This window comes from Histoplasma capsulatum (assembly GCF_000150115.1).
Source record: "Histoplasma capsulatum G186AR genomic scaffold supercont2.2, whole genome shotgun sequence".
Taxonomy (NCBI): Eukaryota; Fungi; Ascomycota; class Eurotiomycetes; order Onygenales; family Ajellomycetaceae; genus Histoplasma; species Histoplasma capsulatum.
The window spans coordinates 1,344,163-1,362,540 of record NW_025544802.1 but is presented as its reverse complement, the minus strand read 5'-3'; the positions used below and the strand labels follow the sequence as shown (position 1 = coordinate 1,362,540).

Sequence of the window (18,378 nt, the reverse complement as noted above, 5' to 3'; positions counted from 1 at the left end):
TAACATGTTCAAGCTACAGAGTACGTGGAGGCAACAATTTTTCGTAGCGATACCCCGAAGGATCGCCTGCTCAAATCCTAGCAAGCCCGCACACTTGCGAACTTGGGGTAGTATTTCTCCTGACTTCAAGGTTCATTCAGTCCCACGGCAAAAAGCATGAAAGCGACTTGGGGCGGGGGCAAATTTTTTTAGTGCGCATTGAGCACAATCGAGCGCCCTCGCGATTGGGCAGAATTGTGGGTGTTCAAGGGGTAAAACTCACCAACTCTTAGCCTTGATCTCTTGAGTTTGATATGCAACCATCCCAATCGCCATTGACCTGGCAAGCAACCAGGATCGAATTGATATCAGTTCATTGGGCTTTAGATATGCCTGCCAACTGCCCCTAATTTCTACCTACGATTGAGGCTCTTGAGCCCTTTCTTGCTTGTTTTCCTTCTCTATTTTTGCTCGACACCCAATTAAACATGTATGTCAGACATAAATGTTTAAAGACCCCAACAACGCAAGCATGGCGCTGTGTCGACGAAATCATTCGGCCTTTTAGTAACATGTTCCACTCAGATGTTGGAAATCAAATGATCTACTTTCTCTTTGACCGGGGTTTACAGAGCCTTATTGGCTCCTTTGCGAATAAGTTGCTATAAATAATGAAGTAGAGCTTGATATGACAGATGGCCACTCAATCTGTTGCACTCACGCCCGCTTATAAATTATTTACCAAAAAAACAATGATGATGATCAGGTCGCCGATTCTAGAAGATATGAATCAAAAAGGGAACAGAACGAGGAGAAAGGACGAAATTGCCTTCACCAGGGGTCTTCAGAAACATCCTCTTGCATCATCTGATACAATTCAGCTCGATCAACTAGCTTCAAAATAGCCGGACCTTTCTTCTCCACGAGATGTTTCTTTTTTTCTCATAGAAAAGGTGGCAATGTTTGCTTTGTGTGTATATTCACAGAAGTAACCACGTTGTTGGCCTCTAAAACTAGGCTCAAAGGAGCGATACTGGTTAGTACCAACATGCGCCGCCAACCCTCTCTTCTCGGTTGCTATCCAATTTCGCCGTCGTACAGAGACGGAAAGCGAGCTCTGGAAGCGAGGTGTCGACTACGAGTATTCGTCACATACCCAAAATAATTTCCAAATTCTAACGATCAACTATTTCCCCAGATCCCTTTTGACTCCGACTCGTGGAGAACTATATCAAAATGCTGATTCATCCCAATGGAAGAGAAGTTCTATATAATACTAACAACATTATCCGTCCACCTGCAAATCTTTCGAATTTGATGCTCTAGACTTCTAGTCTCCTTGATTGGGGTGTGTGTCTATAACGAATAGGCGGTTGTATTCGGATGCATACCATCACATAGTGATGTCTGCGCACTATCTTCGAAGCTTACCAACCAAAGCCGACATCCGCTTTTTACCCCAAAACCCGCAACCCTGGGAATGGTACAGCCAATTCTGGCCGGAATTCGTTGGTTTTTATTAATTATACCTCCTACTGGACACCCTTCCATCCCTACCTTCCATACCTACAGGATCAACGTACAAACTCAAATCCACTCCATCATCCGACCATGGGGCAATGCAAACTTTGTTGGCGGTCGATATTTTGGGCGAAATGCTAAACTCCCAGTTGGTGTTGGTTTTGAAGTTGGAACTTGCAGTTGCGATTCCCTACTGTCGGGTGGCGCATTGCTCCATCATATAGTATCAATATTCAGCAGAGGGCAGCCAAACTATTCTACCAGGCTTGAAAAGGAGTGTCGCCGGGCAATACTAATGTTTACACTCGGTGCTTATTGTTCTGTCGGAGAGGTATATAAGTTTTGATACAACGACACATTGATCACATTTCCCGCAATATAACTAATTAGCAAATCAAACTAGAGACATATCTAGTTACCTTCAAAAAAAAAAAAAAAAAAAAAAAAAAAAAAAGAAAAGAAATTTGAGCAACATCCCCCATCATGATTTTAAGCTCGTGAAACCAAAAGTATCTAGGATTTCAGATGTTTGTTGTTATGATGGATGAGGCCCTAAATGAAACACCTAACTGCCCACTCCTGGTGATTTCTATATCCAACCTCATTCCTGCCTCAAAGCGGGATTAGATCTAGCTACCCTTTTTAGGAGCTAGTTATACTCTCCAGTAGATGAGCGATGGAGCTACGCAAGAAAGACGAAGATTACGACAATGCTGGTAGGGATCGTCCGCAGCTTTGCTGATGATTAACACATTACAATATAGTGCTTTTCACGGTCCTATGATCCTCCTCGTATCAGCGAATAAAACTCAAAATAGTTCTATGCTGCAATAATAGAAGGAATATGTGGGAACCAAATTTCAATAACCTTACTTTTAAGGTTGTTTAAGGTTCGGCCCGCCCAAAAGTCGTATTCCAAATGTGCAACTCCGAATAGAGTTGCTGAATACATTTAAAAAAAAAAAAAGGTTTGGTGTTCCGTCCCAACTATGTGAAGAGAGAAATTCGAATACAGTTATCCCACTTGTTGTTGGAAAGACTGCGGCCAAAAACAGATTGCCAGCGACATGATCACCCACATAGTCCAGCTAATAACGCCTTAATGACTGCATTTCATGCCATCACGATCGATATCGCTCGAGATTTCTGAAAAGCTTGGGTGTTCCTGCATGAGCTGTGAATTTCGTCTTGAGATTCGATCAACCGAAGTTCCTTGTGACGCAATTCCATAACTTCCATTTGTTCCAAACCCTTAGACACACATATATATCTAATGGGAAGCAATTAGTAACCGAACTCCGTGTTCCTCTTCAAGTTGCGATTCGCTTTCTATCTAGGCTACTGTTACCACCGGGCGCTAACTGGTAGGGGACGAACCATTCTCCAACATTCTCGATGGTCTCGGCCCGAATCTCGGTCACATGATATCCCGGTTCACGCTACATCTCTCTGGATTCACGGCCAGCTTCGAGATAGATAGTGAGAATTGGAGGCAAGATTCCCGCTGCTCTCCGAATTCTTATTTTTCTCACCCTGGCTACTAGTATAACCCCCCCATTGACAAAATAAACTAGGAATCATCAAAAAAGTAAATATTAAAAATACAGAACCTTGAGCCCTGAAAAACTCAAGGGGCCGAAAATCATCATGCCTTCCCTCCCTGCAATTTCCACTGTCCCCTTCCTCCCCCAAGCCACCCAAACACAAATACTCGATACCCTTTTCGAGGCCTCCATGGACCTGCACACCCTCACTCTTCCCCTTCTTATTCATCAAACATTCTCTTCTTATCAATCCCTCATCAGCGCCGTTGGCGCGCGTATGACGGCGCTCTCAGGTGCAGACTCTCCGAAAGACAGAGAGGTTCTATATAATATTTTACGTGCTCATCCGCGTTTAGGGGAGAAGAAGCAGGAGAACCTGAGTGAATTGAGTCGACAGGAGCAGGCGGCACTTAACGCGGGGAGGGAGGAAGGAGAAAGAGGAGACGAAGGGCGGGACGAGAGTCAGAAGAGGAAGGCAGAAGAAGAGACAGCAGAATTGAAGAAGTGGAACGATTTGTATGAGGAGAAATTCCCCGGGTTGAGATATGTGTATGTGCCGTTATTATCATGACCGTGTGACAAAAAGGAGAAAACGGTATTCGTGCCGCGCGCTAAACAATCAAGTACATAGTGTATTCGTCAACGGACGTGGCAGAGACATTCTAATGCAGGATATGCAGCGGCGAATCGAGAGGGATGACATAGAAAAGGAAAAGGAGGATATTATACAGGTAGGCTCCTTATCCGCGTCCGTCATTGTGCCTCTGTTTCCCTGTTTCCGTTGTCAACCTCAATTGCTGGATGCGGACGAATCAACATACGCTGTACACTAATCCGCATTTGTTTCTTTCCGATGAACAATTTAGGCAATGTGCGATATAGCAATTGACCGAGCACGTAGGCTTGAGCGGTAAATCGAGGGTGGCATATGTATAAATAAAGTAAAAGGTTGGAGTTTCCTTTGGGATTACACCCTACCAATCAAAATTAGTTCTAACATCACCTAGACATCCCCAATACCTCGAAATTAGAGTGTACTAAATGATCATCTTAAAAATGGAGGAGGTACTGTAAAGACAGTGAATGTTTGTGAATACATGTATATTATGTGATTCAAATCGAGAGAGATTAAGTTTGATGCCGGAAAACTTAGGCGTGAAATGTATCAATTTGTTTACGAGCATCAAAGGAGTAGAACATGCCTAAATAATAACAAACTTTTCATTTGCGTTTTGATACCCTACTCATATCTTCCAATTTGGATCTCGCTAATCGAACCAATTTCTAAATTTATTTTATTTTTCCAACTTTGCATCTCCTTCCTCCTTTTCGAATATTTTAATGCTTTTAAATGATCTAAACTATTCCATCCATTTATAAGACACAGGTTTGTTTCGCTGCCGGTCAATTGGACGCACGCAGAACTACCCTGAAAGAAATGGTTATGAAATGGATTCCAACGCCTTGAAAAGGTGGTGGATAGGTTGAACTCTCTCGCTTAGTTTGAAAACCCTAGTGCACGAAGGAAATCCGTATAAAGGAAAAAGTGTCGTTCTTCTTCATTCAGTTTTCCAAATTCAGAAACGTCGTTTCAAGCTGAATTCGGGTATCCATATCGTACAGAAAGCTTAGAATCAAATCCAATGTTTCGAGATCTGAGAGCGATTGGATATGGGAGAGCTATTCGCAAGGGTATATGATTTTGTATCGAGTATGAGGGGGAATTGTGACAGGTACTTCGATAGGAGCGCAAAAGCGGGTCTGAAATGTAGTACCCAAACTTATAGTGTATTTGTGTAGTTAGGTGTCCAATGTGGTCGGCACAGCTCGTAACTGGTAGCTAAGTATATCGATTCTCGGATACGGGAGACGGATTAAATAACAGGGGGAGGGATCTGTGGATAGGAGATTGCGAGGTTGCCTTTACGTTTTCGGCTGACCTGGGTTGAGTTGCTAGCTTTTAGAAACAACTAAACAACCTATAAGGCCGGGAGGGAACGGCGAGAGGAGGAGTTGGTGAAAAGGCGATAGGAAAACGGTGACACAAAGATTCCATTGATATTGGCATTGCTCCAAGTGTCGATTGGAAGAAAATGTAGCTGTAGGGTACTATATTACGCTTCAAAAACCAGCTTGACTGGTCAATTTGTCCCTCGTACGAACTCCAGGTGTCGCCGCAACGGTGTAAATAGACCTGGAAAAAGCATTGAATGGGTTTCTGGCAGACGTTCGGGCAACTTGGTGCGATCTTGAATGAAAACCAAATAGGCATACGCTAAACGTATCTAGCATGGGTTTGTTCAGAATCATTGATTGAGCTTTCAGGGCGTTAGCTAGAATGCTTCCATCAAAACCCGAAGTGCACAAATGACACTTCCTTTTGTCGTTTTTGTTCCAAACGAATCCCAATTGATTTTTCATCTTCTGTGAGCATTTCCGTCAATAGGAACTGGGAGCCAAAAGTGAGACTGTCAAAACTAGCAATCGCATCGTGATCATCGAGAACCGGCTCAGAAGGCTCTAGAATGTTGAAATCACTGTATACTCGACTGTTCCTTCCGTCGCCTTCTGTCTCTGTATCACTGTCACTATCAAAGTATCCATCTTCGTTATCGAAAATATCATAATTTGTTAAATATAAAGGCGATGGGGGCAGCGGAATATATTGGCGACGTGGGGTGGACGGCGGTGACGGAGAATTACATGGTGGTAAATGTTCGTTCCGCAAATTGGACGGGCTCGTAGCTCTTCGGCATTCCCCAGTTGTCCATGTAGAACTGTCCCGGGGGGCCGGAGGGTTCGTGCACAGTGCGGATTCAGCAGTTCCACAAAATGAATTAGAACGGCTGAAAAAAATAATCATCTGTCTCACTATGTAGAGCTGGCTCGGATCTTTGTTGCAGCTGGCTCGGGCGTGTTTTCGAATCCGGTTCATAATGGCAGCCTTCCTTAACAAACTACGACCTAGCGCCTTCTGCTTAGCCCATATAGCAATCTTTGACGAGCCCCGAGCGACGATATGAGTTGGGGGTGAGGAGAACGGCGAGCTGAGTCGGGAGGTGACGAGAACGAGACGCAGACGACGTTTCTTTTTCTGCTGGCCTCCCGAACCCTCACCATCCACATCAGCCAGTGGGCGAGGACGTTTCGAGTGACCCCCATCCGGGGTCGGCGGGGAGCTTTGGCGAGAGAATGACAGACGGCGTGGCATGACGAGTGAAGCGGAAAATGTGAAAGCGCACTGATGTTGCGGCAAGACCAGACTTCTACCCCACTGGCCATTCATTATGATAATTCATGGTCTCTGGGCTTGGCTAACTGGAATTAGGGGAGAGAGTCATAGATAAAGGAAAGGTGTGAGGGGGTGGTGATTTAAAGGGATTGCGCATCGACCTTGAGTGGGCATTCTCATGTATGCGAAGAGACAACTCAGGAGGAGCATGCGGAGACTGCAAGGGAGTTGCGTTTGAATAGAACAAGGGCAATAACAGCCTGTTCTGAGGTGCGTGAGATTGCGGGGAACAATGCGAGGCGTTGGCGACCGTCTGCCCGTCGGGGCAAGGGGTTTCAAGCAGATTCCGAGAGCTCATCGAGAAGGAGAATGGACTTTGGAGTGAGCGGTCAATGATTTAAATAAGAAGACAAAAGAATCAGCGATCATTCAGAGTTGTGGAGAAGCTCCTAGTGTTTTGCTTGCTTTTTCCCTGCGATGGCATCTCTGTTCTCCTTTCCCATCCCTGGGCAGAAGGGCTGACCAAAGCCTCAAACTCTCCATTCTCATTGGCACAAAGCTACCGATTAAAGGATCACGACACAGGGATCTGTAGCGCAGTGGCTGTTTTCTGTGTCCGTTGAGCACATTTCTATTGCTCGCTGCTGCTGAGAACTCTTTTCGAGGCCGACATTATCCTTCGCCATCCAGAGGGATCGCCGCAACATTGCACATGAGTCTGCCGGGATGACAAGTTACAAAAGGGCTCAAACGCTTTTCTTTTCTTCGACACTGAGCGTTCCATATGCTAGGTTGGCTAAAACAGAGTGCTTGGGCCACCACCGCGGTTATACCCGCTGGGATCAGCTCCATCTCTTGCTCTTGGCTGGCTACAGTGGCCCCGGCTTTTGGAGATGGCGTTTTGAGCCAAGTGATGCACCAGTGTGAGAATTGCACAAGGCACAATACTCGTTGCTTTTTACAGCCACCGGGATAGTGGCGGATAACAGCTGGCTTTCAGAGGGATGCAACTTTTCCATCTAATTGACGAAGAGGAACTGAAATCTTCCTCTCAGCCATCGTTACAAAATTGTGTGGAGCAACAGTAAGTGCAGGCCGCTTTTGACACAGTTATTATTTAAATAAAGTACTTTTCTACAAAGGTATATATGGCGCAATCCGGCGAGTTCATATATCAAAAGCGCGCGCAAAGAAGCAAGAGAGAGAATAGCCCCTATTTTGAAGGATCCGATCTAATTTCTCCAGAACATAGCAATACGATGCACTTCATCAGGAGACACTGGAATATGCTAATGGTAATGGGCAATGAGCTTGATCCGTGTTTAGTGCCTGCATCTCCGTTTATTACGGACCAATTGCACAAGTCAATGCCGATGAACAGGGAGACAAAAACCACACGCCGATGCCGGGCCTGAGGAGTCGCGGTTGAAAGGACGGCAAGAGTGAGCCGTACATATAAAAAATAGAATCCGATAAACCTTCCAGGTCTGTGATCCGTGGAACGGAGGAGAAGGGAGGGAATCCATTGACCTGAGGTTTTCAAACGGAACCAACCCAACACCCTGGAAAAAATTTTCCATCTCATCGTGCCCTCGCTCAGCCTTGTCTTGTTTAAATCTTGGTGGCTGGAAATCTGTGGGGCGCACTTCGGTGTAGAATTGGTTGATGAAGAACCAGGGCACGACGAAGACCCATAACGAAAATTTCGCGAGAACAAACATCTTCTTGTCCCTGATCTAAAATTTGAGCAGCCATACGCGGCGTACTATTGATCTGCGGCTACAATATTTGAGGACTGGCTGCTTTCCCCGACAAAGAATAAAACTGACGCCACAGGCTTTCTCAACTCAACCCGTGTGATTTCACACGGATGCTGCATGCAATGGCGGCAGATGTCTTACCGGGTCTGAATTGAACACAAGCTGCAAGTCCTGTGGTTGTCATGCTGGTTCAACCAAGCATGGAGGAATGGGACAGCTGCAGCCCCTGAACCCCAGTTCCAACTGGAAGCTGGCCATCTTGAAGCTTCAGCTGTTTTTCTCGAGTTTCTCGGATCTCATTTCGGTCTTCCTTTTCTTGAGTTGTTAAAAAAACATATTTTACCTCGATTCCGACATAAAACAGACAACCGCAACTGTATCACCTACTCAATACCGGCCCTCCAATATACGTTTTCACTCAGAGCAAGATAGTGACGACCCAGAAAGGAGGCATTTCTGAGGTACGAAAGTTAGCCTTGGCTTTAACCCCTGATGACGTTCCATGGCTCTGGTGTGCAGGGTGTGCAGGATAAGTCAAAACAAAGCACCAAACTTTGCCCTGTCAGGTTGTCACGACATCATCCCACCACATACACAGTGATCCCTCTTTCGCGCATTCCGAGGGGTGCGGAACTTACTTGTTTCAAATTTCTTGGGCGATGACTTCGATTTTGCGAATCCCCCCCCCAAAAAGCAGTGAAGATATAAAACGAGAGTTTATAATAGTTATACAACTCATGATATTCTAGCAAGCGTTTCGGATGTGTCTGTTACTATCACATTCTTTCCCCTTCCTATTTCTCTCTTAAATCATTCCAACTCCAAAATGGACACTCATTCTTCCACCCTGGACATGGATGTCGTTGAGCTTGTGCTGCCCAAATATGTGTATACATGTAACTTGATTTCAGATTCGATAATTTGTCAGTTACTCTCTTGTACTGTACAGTACCTTGCTATTTACTATTTCTATTTATACATATCAGTCCATTAAGTTTATTAGAGTGCTGTATATTGTGACAATATCTCCATTCAACTTCTCTTGCACCTTGACTAGTCGCATCTTGACTTAGCTAATGTTGTCGCAATCAGCATATTATCTAGGTGTAAATCTAGCTCGAATGTCATAGGACGGATTTATTTTCCAAACGCCCTCATTGCACATGAGTCGGAGAATGTGGAGGGATAAGGTAGGGTTTCCGAAAGTGATAGTCGCATAATGGTTTCGATCAAATACCCTCCAAGTAATCACGAAACTTTCGGTGATCCATGTTCACAGCGCGTGACTGATCGGAATTTAATAATTAAAGGATAACAACACCCGTAACCACCCAGGGTGAATATATCGATACTCCACTGGCTTCTCTTGATATCGTGACTCAAGACTGCCCGCCAGGGCGCCAATGTTACTTGGCCCACCTCACATTAAGGGCGTGATTATACAAGGAAATATACCGGATCCATAGACTGATCAGTGATTCCCTATTGACACAGAGGTTCGATTGGCTTCCGCGTATGCAATGTTGTATCGCTATCTAAAATCGCGGTTGATCAGAGACATATCAAATACAACCACGGTAATAGGATAACGGGCCGGAACAGGTACGGAAATATGATACTCACGGCTGACGGATATCAGTCCAATTCACCAATATAATCACATTGCTCTGACAAAGACCGGCCTCTCCGCACCACCCTTCATTGATACCGCCGAGAATCCAACAATCTCCCCCGCTGGTACCGCCAGACTAGGTAGCCTGTGACGATCCCTAGAGCAGCTGTACCTCCGAAAACGATCCCAAGAATGGAGCCAATAGATAGCCCAGACCCGCTCGGTGAACCGCTGTCGTTATCGCCAGGGCCTGGAGAGGAATTAGTAGGACCGGCAGAAGCAGTTGGTAAGGGAATTGTGGGAATCGGCGTGGCAATCTGGGAAACCAGACTGGTAAGTTGGGCGGAGTTAATGAAGGACGAGCAAGGCGCGAAATCCTAAGTTGCAAGATACGAGTGTGAGTAAAGATAGTTGAAGCCGTGGCAGCTTTGGGCACTACCAAAAGCAAAATATAGCATTTGGTGTTTCTATAACCCACCCCTCTTGTTTGCGCATTACAAAATTGTAAGAGCGCCACCTGTCCCATGGCCGCCAACTGCTCCTGCAAATTACTAATGGCACTGGCCTGCGCAGTTGCAAATTGTAGTTGTCGTGATGCAGCAAGGAGTGCGCTTGTCGCTATCTCATTGGCCGATTCTGCAGAGAGAATTAGGGCACGCTGCATTTCATCGTTGCCTTTGTTCGCCTCTTTTGTCTCTTGGTAGCTTAGGGGAGCCCAGATTCCAAACAGAACTGTAGCTGCCACTGTGAGGACTGCGCAGCCCCAGTGGAGTATAAACGTTAACCCACCGATTGGGTGGCCGAACATTTCGCGGTGATTATGGTGGTGGTGCTGCTGTTCTCGAGGAATGAGTGGCGGGACCTGGTCTGTACTCTCCAGTCTCCCCGGGGTTATGGGATGCGGTTGATATGAGTGATCTGAAATGTGTGTTTCAATTCCTAAGTCTTTCTCTGGTGGGTGGAGGTCGGTCTTTTCTCTCTCGGGCTCTTGGGAGTTCAATGGGATCTTTCGGTAGAAAGATCGCTCAATTGTATCAATGAGAGACTGTTGAATGGAGCTGTCAGAAGGCATAATGGTTTATAAATATGTACGCGCTCCGTGGCCGTGGAGCAACCCCCTATACAGAATAATGTATAGAGGCTGCCAACGAGGTTTTCTTTTGGGAGAGGGAGAGTGAAGACAGGCGCTGCAGATATATATCTCCAACTGCTGCGACAACACAGCAGCAACTGTAGCCGCCACCGCGAGCCAGACATGAATTCAATTGTGGCTTTCTCGGCTTTTGTTGTCGCAACACCCTGAAAAGTGGGCGTCTCCTCATGACCACACTACAGCCACCATCGCCAGCCGTCCAATCCAGAGACGAGATGCTAAAGCCATGTTATGCAAGGCATCAAGCACTGGCAAGTATGCGATCCAGAGCAGCACGGCCGATGTGTCTATTAGGTTCCAGAGTTGCTCATGTGGCGCATCCAAGGGTATTGCTCCAGAAACATATTTGGTCGAGTTTATCTGTTTTATTTTGGCAAACCTCGATTCTCCAAGAAGTCCTCGGCGTCCAGAATGCCCAAGCGCGAAAAATGGCGCTATGAATATTCGCAAGCCATTCATCTCTAGAGTGTCGAGAGCAAGACACAAAGGATTAGTTGCTAGGTGCTCCGTATGCCTTTTGAAATGTGGCCTGTTGGCGGGAGAGAAATTCTTGGTGGTGGAGTGCATGGTCGAAGAAGGCTATACGAAAGAATCTGTACCGCTTCTATAGCATAGACAACCCAGACCACAATGGCTTTGTTGGTCTATTCAAAGAATAACACACATCCAAAGGACGCAGTTTAAGCAGCAGCGCTATTGCACAAAGGCAGTGGTCCCTCAATGTTTCCCTACCGAGGTAGGAAGTCCGACCCAAGCTAATTCTTGCCAACATTCCTTTCATCGTACCTCAATTTCCCCTGCATATGTATATGCTACCCACGCCAGAAGAAGAGTATGTATGTACTGTGCCTGAAAGGCGCATTCGACGCCATGAGGCCAATCAACGGCAATTTTAGTTTTATAGGTTTAGCCGAGATGGTGTGGAGAGAACTGCTTCCTCCTCCGATCAGTTTAAACTGCTTGCAGCACAACAAAAACCGAGCTGGAACAACTATGTAGAAACATAGGCATCACGCGACATGAAAGAATTTCGTCATCAGATTGATTAAATAAACATGAGAAAATTATAATTATTCAGCTGTGTCCCAGAAGGGAGAATTTTGTCCAAAAAGAACCTATGTACAGTACATATACCACTAGTTATATCCAAAAATATTGGATATGCAATATGTTTCCCCAACCGTGATTCTCTGGATACCTCCTACCTAGTTCTCTTTCTTCATGGTATCTACAATCACAGCAGCATCCGGATGAACTTCGCCATGCTTAAGTGCCCCGCCAACGGCCTGCCCAACAACAGGTTCTCCCTTCTCATTTCTAGTGAGCTTATTCGCACCGTCCAGAACCTCAAACGTCGCAAGTTTGATTTCTTTTCCGTTGCGTGTGCGGATGTCAGGAACACCAAAGAAATCCGCAATGACGCGCTCATGGTTGATCTTGAGTTCGTAGTAGCCACGATAGTAAGAATCTTGCCATTGCAGGGGAGTGCTGTTCTTGACAAACGTCTTCGACTGTTCGGCTCCCTTGGCTAGAGTGCCGTTTTGGCCGACGGGGCCGGGGGAGGTGACGCCGGAGCCACCAAACTCAACACCGATGGCTCCGGATCCGGATTTGGAATCGTATTCACCATGGCCGGTGTAGACGAGGTCAGAGACGTAGGAAGCATGAGTGTCACCAGCAAGAAAAATGGTATTGTCGATTTTGTTGTTGAGAATCGTTGCGAGGGTTCGATTTTTGTTGGCCCGGTATCCATCCCAGGCGTCAGCGTTATAGGGGGTATCTGGCTTAGAATCGGCGTAGCTGATGTCAGAGATGAGGACTTGCTGGCCGACGATTCTCCATTTGGTTCTTCGCTTGGCAGATTCTCGGAGCTGGCGGTAGAACCACGTCTCCTGGCGGGGCCCTAACAGAGAGCGGGATTGCTCATCACGGATCTCGTCGAGGTACTCTCTATTCCAGGTAACATCGGTGATGGAGCGATCATAGACACGGGTATCAAGCATGATAAGGCTGAATAGATCGCCAATCTCGAAATTGCGCCAGATACGAAGGTTGTCATCCATGTCGACCTGACGGATAGGCATCCACTCGAAATGAGCACGGACGGCATTGGCTTTAGACTGGTCAATGGAAATTCCACCGGCCTTGATGAAGGATTCTTCCGTGTTATTCATTTTGGATGAGCCGGCCTTCCAGATGTTGTCTTCCACCTCTGCAAAGAAACAACTGGTTAGTTAGAGATTGCTACAGTCGAAAAGCGATTGGCCTTACCATGGTCATCCCAAACGGTAATCCAAGGGAAATATTGATGCGAGTAAACGAGGTCAGCGTCAGTACGGTAGCTGGCGTATCTCATGCGATAATCGAGTCTGCCAGGTGGGTTAGAATAAATAAAGTATGGGTCTGAAACGAAGAGAGCGTGGAAGACATACAGGGTCTTGACATTGTGATCTGAAGGCTGTGGAATGCGATCCATGGACCATCCCCATCCGTAGCCACCTTTATAGCATATCAGGTCAGGTTTTGGAATCTTGATATCTACCATATAAGAAGTAAGTGCTCACCCTCTTTGTATTCATAAATATAGTCACCAAGGTGGACAACGTAGTCGGCAGTGTCCTTACGGGCAGCATTTCCGTAAGCATTGAAAAACCCCTGGGCTACCGTCACAAGTCAGCAAGGCATAAATACTGGAAGTAATGGTATTGGCTAACTTACGATAGTTGGAACAAGAGAAGACAGAGAGATTGATATCCTTCCTCACTCTGTCGAATTTTCTGGGGGTTGTTTTGGTGCGCCCAATAGGGGAAGAGTTCTTCGAGTCACAAACTGTAAATTGATAATAGTAAGTCGTGTATGGCTTGAGGTCAGTTGCTTCAACCTTTGTCACAGCAGGTCAGCGTATGATGTGCAGACAGGATCTCAATAGGACTGTACATATATACCTTGACCGTATAGTCAACATCGGAGGAAGTCCAAACTTCTCCATCGGTGACAACTCTCCTCATCTTGTCATCCTTGGCCACCTTGTACTCCACGCAAACTGGCGCAGTAGAAACTGCAACGTATTTGTCGTTGTCATGGTCATACAGAGGCGCTGTCCCACTCACAGTCACATTGGAACCGCTGCTCTCCTTCGTGGGTGAGATCCGGGTCCAGAGGATCACCGAATGGGGGTAAGGATCTCCAGAAGCAACATTATGAGTGAAGTGCAGCTCCTCGGGTTTAAATGGAGAGGATTGGACATTCCGCTTTTGAACCTTGTTAATGGCAATTCCAAGATCAGGGTGATTATGGGAAGGAGAGCGGTAGTCTGGCAGTTGGTATTAGCCAACGATCAAAAAGAGTTCCGGTCACCGAATAGAGAAAATTGCTTAGACACATATACTATGCATAGCAGGAAGAAGGCAACATACTTAAATTGGAGGAGAATGACGCAGATGCAATTGAGCTCAGCCAGAGCCCCGCCAGGGCAACCTTAAGGAAAGCCATGTCCGCAGCGTTTAGAGCGAAAACACCGAATTAAAGAAGACCAATCGACATGGTGATTCCTATTCCTTTTTATCCCTCAAGACCACAGTCAAATAACAATGGGATACCGATATTCACGGCCGGGATGGTCCAGTAGTAAACATCCCAGATCGACGTGCCGTGACGCAGGAAGCCGAGATCCACGGTACCCTAGGCCGTAGTTTGATATCCATTCTGGCATCGATTCGCCAATACTTTTGCTGTTCCCAACACCGTGCATTTTGTGTGTCCAGCTGTCGATCTCCAGCATCCACCACGTGCTAACGCTGTGTGGTGGGATGGAACAAGAGGTAGTTCTATCCGGCGTTTAGGAAGACACTAGACTGGGAGTGTTGCTTTTGCTGCGTCATCATCGCATGCTGCAAATGTTGTGCCGTTCTGCCCCTCTGTTAATTTAGCCAGGTATGTATCCCATTGTCACTCAATTGTTGATATGTCGAACCCAGTGTCCCACAAAGCCGATGCCATCCACTTTTCACATTGCAAAAAGAATAAAAGAAGGAGTTTTTGCCCTAACCAAGGTCCAATCCTTTATTTTATTCGGTTTTCTGGAAGATCGTCGATGAGCCTGCTGTTAGTTGGTGAAGGATGGTGTAATAATTAGTTATAAGCTCTGTGATTGGTTGACAGGCACAAGCTTAAGGGGTTTGTAATACCGAGTGCATCTTACTACCTTCTCATTAGTGAACGCGCCACAGTGTAAAGGAATTCACACAGTAATGGAATTATTTTGAATATCGCAAACTTCAAAAATTAATTAATAATCATTATTATAACTATCTATCTATAATATAAAGATCATCTGTATGCTCATTAGAAGCTGTTATGAACCTGCGGCATGGCTCAAGACTTATTGAATGAGAAGTAAGAAGAACATAGAATCAGAATAACCCTTTACGTCAAATAATGCACTAAGTCATATAACTGATTGCAATGATTGTAATAGTTACAATGATCAAGAGTGAGCAGGGCAAGTAGTGACATCAATATAATTAGATAATTTGTATAAAGATCTCAAATATATTTAAACACAGTGACACTCATTACTCTTACAGCGTAGAATTGAAAAGCTTATCTTTTTAATTGTAATCAACTTACTTTAGCTGTCCGCGTTCAATGCGGTCTAGCGCGCCTTGATCGGCGATGGCGCCACGCCTCGCCTAACCAGGTTAGGCTTGATTTGCCTTCGAAACTAACATGCATCCACCATCATCATTCCTCCTACGCAATCAGCGTGATGTTCGAGAGAGCCTGTCCCCCTTTTCGATTACTGTTTGATCAATCTCAGCTTAAGTAAAGTCAGTAAGCAGCGACAGTAAGCAGCATCACATCTCGTGTGTGATGGATCGTTGTTTATAGGACTTGGCTGTCACGTCCTCATGTTTCACTGGTCAGTCCTGTATAAACTGTTACAGTCTACATGAGTGCAGCCAGCAAATAATAACTATGTTCAATTCAGTCTTTGCTGGGCTTCCACCCAGTTTTGCCGACCGCTCCAAACTAGACTCCGAAAAGCTCTTCCAATCCAGCGACGGTTCAGTCCTCCAGGATGCGAAGAATGCCTACCTACAGGATACCAATCACTTTGACAAGGTCATCTCATCCCAAGAGTCACTGCACCGTGGCGCCCGTATTGAGATCTCTTACCTTGAGAGTGTCGCGCAATACATGAATGAGTCATCAAGGGCCCAGCAGTTCTTGGAACACACATGCACTGCGGTGTCTCATGGGAACTTGGCTTACTTCAATAATCTGAAGCGAGGGTTCGATTGGGGCATAAATGCCATGTTTTGCGTCACTGGATCGCCACAGCAGTCGCAGAACCCTTACGACGATACTATTCTGACCAGAGCATACAACTCTATGGTTGCGACAGTAAATATGCTCAACGGTGACGACAATTTTACGCTCTCTCCCAAGAGCTATAGGGCTCCCCTGATTTCTTCGGAATACAAATCCCGACTTATTCAACGATCCGGACGTTCTTGCGAGCTCACGGGTGCCCAGTTCATTGCAAAGGATAGGTGCACTACGGCCTCCAACTGCACTGCAGTGCATATAATACCCAAGCGGATGTGCTTACTAACCGATGGTGCCTCAGGGGTTTTTGCATGGCTTGTACTTGCGATTCTACTTTCAAAAAAACAGTTCGACGATGTATGGGATCAATGCGCAGCGCAAGATGGCAATGAATCACGGAATTTACTACTCCTTCTGAATGAGATCAAAATGGGATATGATCAAGCGTACTTTAAGTTGTCCTACTCCAACGCGAATGACGTCAACAGACCACTTCTGCGTCGCGATTATGATCATGCTCTTCAAAACCGGGAAAGGATGGTCATGGGATTCGAATGGCTCGTTCCCGAGGAGGAACACCGGATGCGCCATTGGGTCCCCCGACGCATCAGCGACGACCAGAGATCGATTCTTCCAGTGTCGGAGCATCACGCGGGAATCGAACGTAATATCCCAACTGCTGTCCATTATGTCAATTTTGCTTCGAATGGCATCGAAGACCCATCGCCCCTGCTTTTGGATGTGCACAATCTCATGGCGTCCTTGTTTATACGGTTCCAGAACTTTGTGAAGCCAGGTCGACGCAAATTCCCACTTGGTCCCATGTGGAGCGCCTTCGTCCGCGAAGACAACAACACATCGAAGTCAAACAGCCGACAACGGAGCCATCCACCAACTAGAGATTCGTTGACTGACAACAAACCTGTCTCATCTCCATCACAATTCAATATGAGAGCGGCTGGAGATCTTTGCGACGGCGCTGTTAAAGCTCAGAACCCTGGGAAGCGACCATCGGATCATGTCGATGATATTGACAGTCATTTCCTTGCATCCCAGGATGGTGAGGAGGAGGGACCAAACAGCGCATCAAGTATCAGCTTCCAAAGGGCAATTGAGGAATATTTGAAAAAAGAAGAGATCTGGTGGATTGACCAAATGTATAATGGAGAAGTCCCTTACGCCCCTTACTCAGAGGATGAGTCTAGCTATACCTCATTCCTTCAACACAAGGTGATTATACCAACCTGGATTGCAGGGCTTCCATAACTGTTTCTAGTGTATTCACAATATTCACACAAAAATAATATAATTAATGAAATTATTATTGACACTGCTGCAGAGATTTCATTAGTATTTTAAAAAGATTAAACACTTATTTATTTTCTCTGAAAAATCTCTTTATAGTAATTATAAATGATTCTCAGTTATCTTCAATCTCTAGATTAGAATATAAGAAAGTACTATAATTATTAGATAGAGTGAAGTCTCTAAGAATCATACAAAGCTCTGAGAGAGAGGGGGCTGAAAGTTGCTTTATTTTATAACTGAAATGATTGAGATCAAGGATATGAGAGTGCACAGGTCACTTGCAGATGTGTTATTCTTCTGTACTCTTTGTAGCTTGGAGAATGAAATAACGGAGATGAAGTGCGCAGTTGAGGCCACCCCACCAACAGAAAAGAAAGAAAAAGAAAAAAAAAATCCAAGGCTTGCACTGGGCCCCTTTTCAGTGGACATGTAAACGCGATATACTGCGTTAAAACAGCGTATATATATCCAGGTATGTACTGTACACGCACAGGACAATCGGAGGCTGGGAAGAACAAATGCAACCTTGGAGCAAGTTGCGGAGGATTCCACGGATAACCTGCGGTTGGTTACTTAGAAATCAACATCGGCTCCTTCACTCCTTCAGAAATGCATTATTTATTTAGTAACTATCGTCAATAACCTCGCGGATCGCACGGCAAGCACCACTTGGACGCCCCCCGGGCAATAATATAAATATTCGCAGTTACTGTTTACAACCCGAAAACCAACTGGTTTGGCCTTAAAAAACTTAAACTTTCCAACCATGCGACTGGCGATGTTGCGCCGGGGAGTTTGGGCCGCTTGATGTCATCATCCACAAATGAGCCGTTCCCAGTCCTTGTCTAGGGCCTTAGGGGGCCAATCGATCGGGCGAACTTTTCACTTATAAATTATGAATGAATCTTCCCCAGGAGGTCAACACCACTGCCCACAAA

The 18,378-nt window shown here is 45.7% G+C and overlaps 6 protein-coding genes across 6 annotated transcripts; 2 read left to right on the top strand and 4 right to left on the bottom strand.

Annotated features, from left to right (window-relative positions):
* Positions 1–3,147: 3,147 nt before the first annotated feature.
* On the top strand, positions 3,148–4,075 carry HCBG_01682 (uncharacterized protein; the record flags this gene model as incomplete). The annotated part of the gene is made up of 3 exons (XM_045428731.1): positions 3,148–3,593; positions 3,676–3,775; positions 4,052–4,075. 3 exons carry the CDS (start codon positions 3,148–3,150, stop codon positions 4,073–4,075), a joined length of 570 nt encoding a protein of 189 aa, XP_045290517.1.
* Positions 4,076–5,023: 948 nt separating this feature from the next.
* HCBG_01681 (uncharacterized protein) lies at positions 5,024–6,255 on the bottom strand (the record flags this gene model as incomplete). Its single annotated transcript, XM_045428730.1, has 3 exons — positions 5,024–5,143; positions 5,204–5,329; positions 5,419–6,255. The coding sequence occupies 3 exons, from the start codon at positions 6,253–6,255 to the stop codon at positions 5,024–5,026; spliced, it is 1,083 nt and encodes a 360-aa protein (XP_045290516.1).
* Positions 6,256–9,503: 3,248 nt separating this feature from the next.
* Positions 9,504–10,720, bottom strand: HCBG_01680 (uncharacterized protein; the record flags this gene model as incomplete). Its single annotated transcript, XM_045428729.1, has 3 exons — positions 9,504–9,571; positions 9,660–10,025; positions 10,127–10,720. The coding sequence occupies 2 exons, from the start codon at positions 10,718–10,720 to the stop codon at positions 9,735–9,737; spliced, it is 885 nt and encodes a 294-aa protein (XP_045290515.1).
* Positions 10,721–10,966: 246 nt separating this feature from the next.
* HCBG_01679 (uncharacterized protein) lies at positions 10,967–11,368 on the bottom strand (the record flags this gene model as incomplete). Its single annotated transcript, XM_045428728.1, has 1 exon — positions 10,967–11,368. The coding sequence occupies one exon, from the start codon at positions 11,366–11,368 to the stop codon at positions 10,967–10,969; it is 402 nt and encodes a 133-aa protein (XP_045290514.1).
* Positions 11,369–12,006: 638 nt separating this feature from the next.
* Positions 12,007–14,293, bottom strand: HCBG_01678 (alkaline phosphatase; the record flags this gene model as incomplete). The annotated part of the gene is made up of 7 exons (XM_045428727.1): positions 12,007–13,013; positions 13,073–13,170; positions 13,234–13,339; positions 13,366–13,461; positions 13,520–13,630; positions 13,683–14,114; positions 14,218–14,293. The coding sequence occupies 7 exons, from the start codon at positions 14,291–14,293 to the stop codon at positions 12,007–12,009; spliced, it is 1,926 nt and encodes a 641-aa protein (XP_045290513.1).
* Positions 14,294–15,778: 1,485 nt separating this feature from the next.
* HCBG_01677 (uncharacterized protein) lies at positions 15,779–17,460 on the top strand (the record flags this gene model as incomplete). Its single annotated transcript, XM_045428726.1, has 1 exon — positions 15,779–17,460. One exon carries the CDS (start codon positions 15,779–15,781, stop codon positions 17,396–17,398), a length of 1,620 nt encoding a protein of 539 aa, XP_045290512.1.
* Positions 17,461–18,378: the final 918 nt, after the last annotated feature.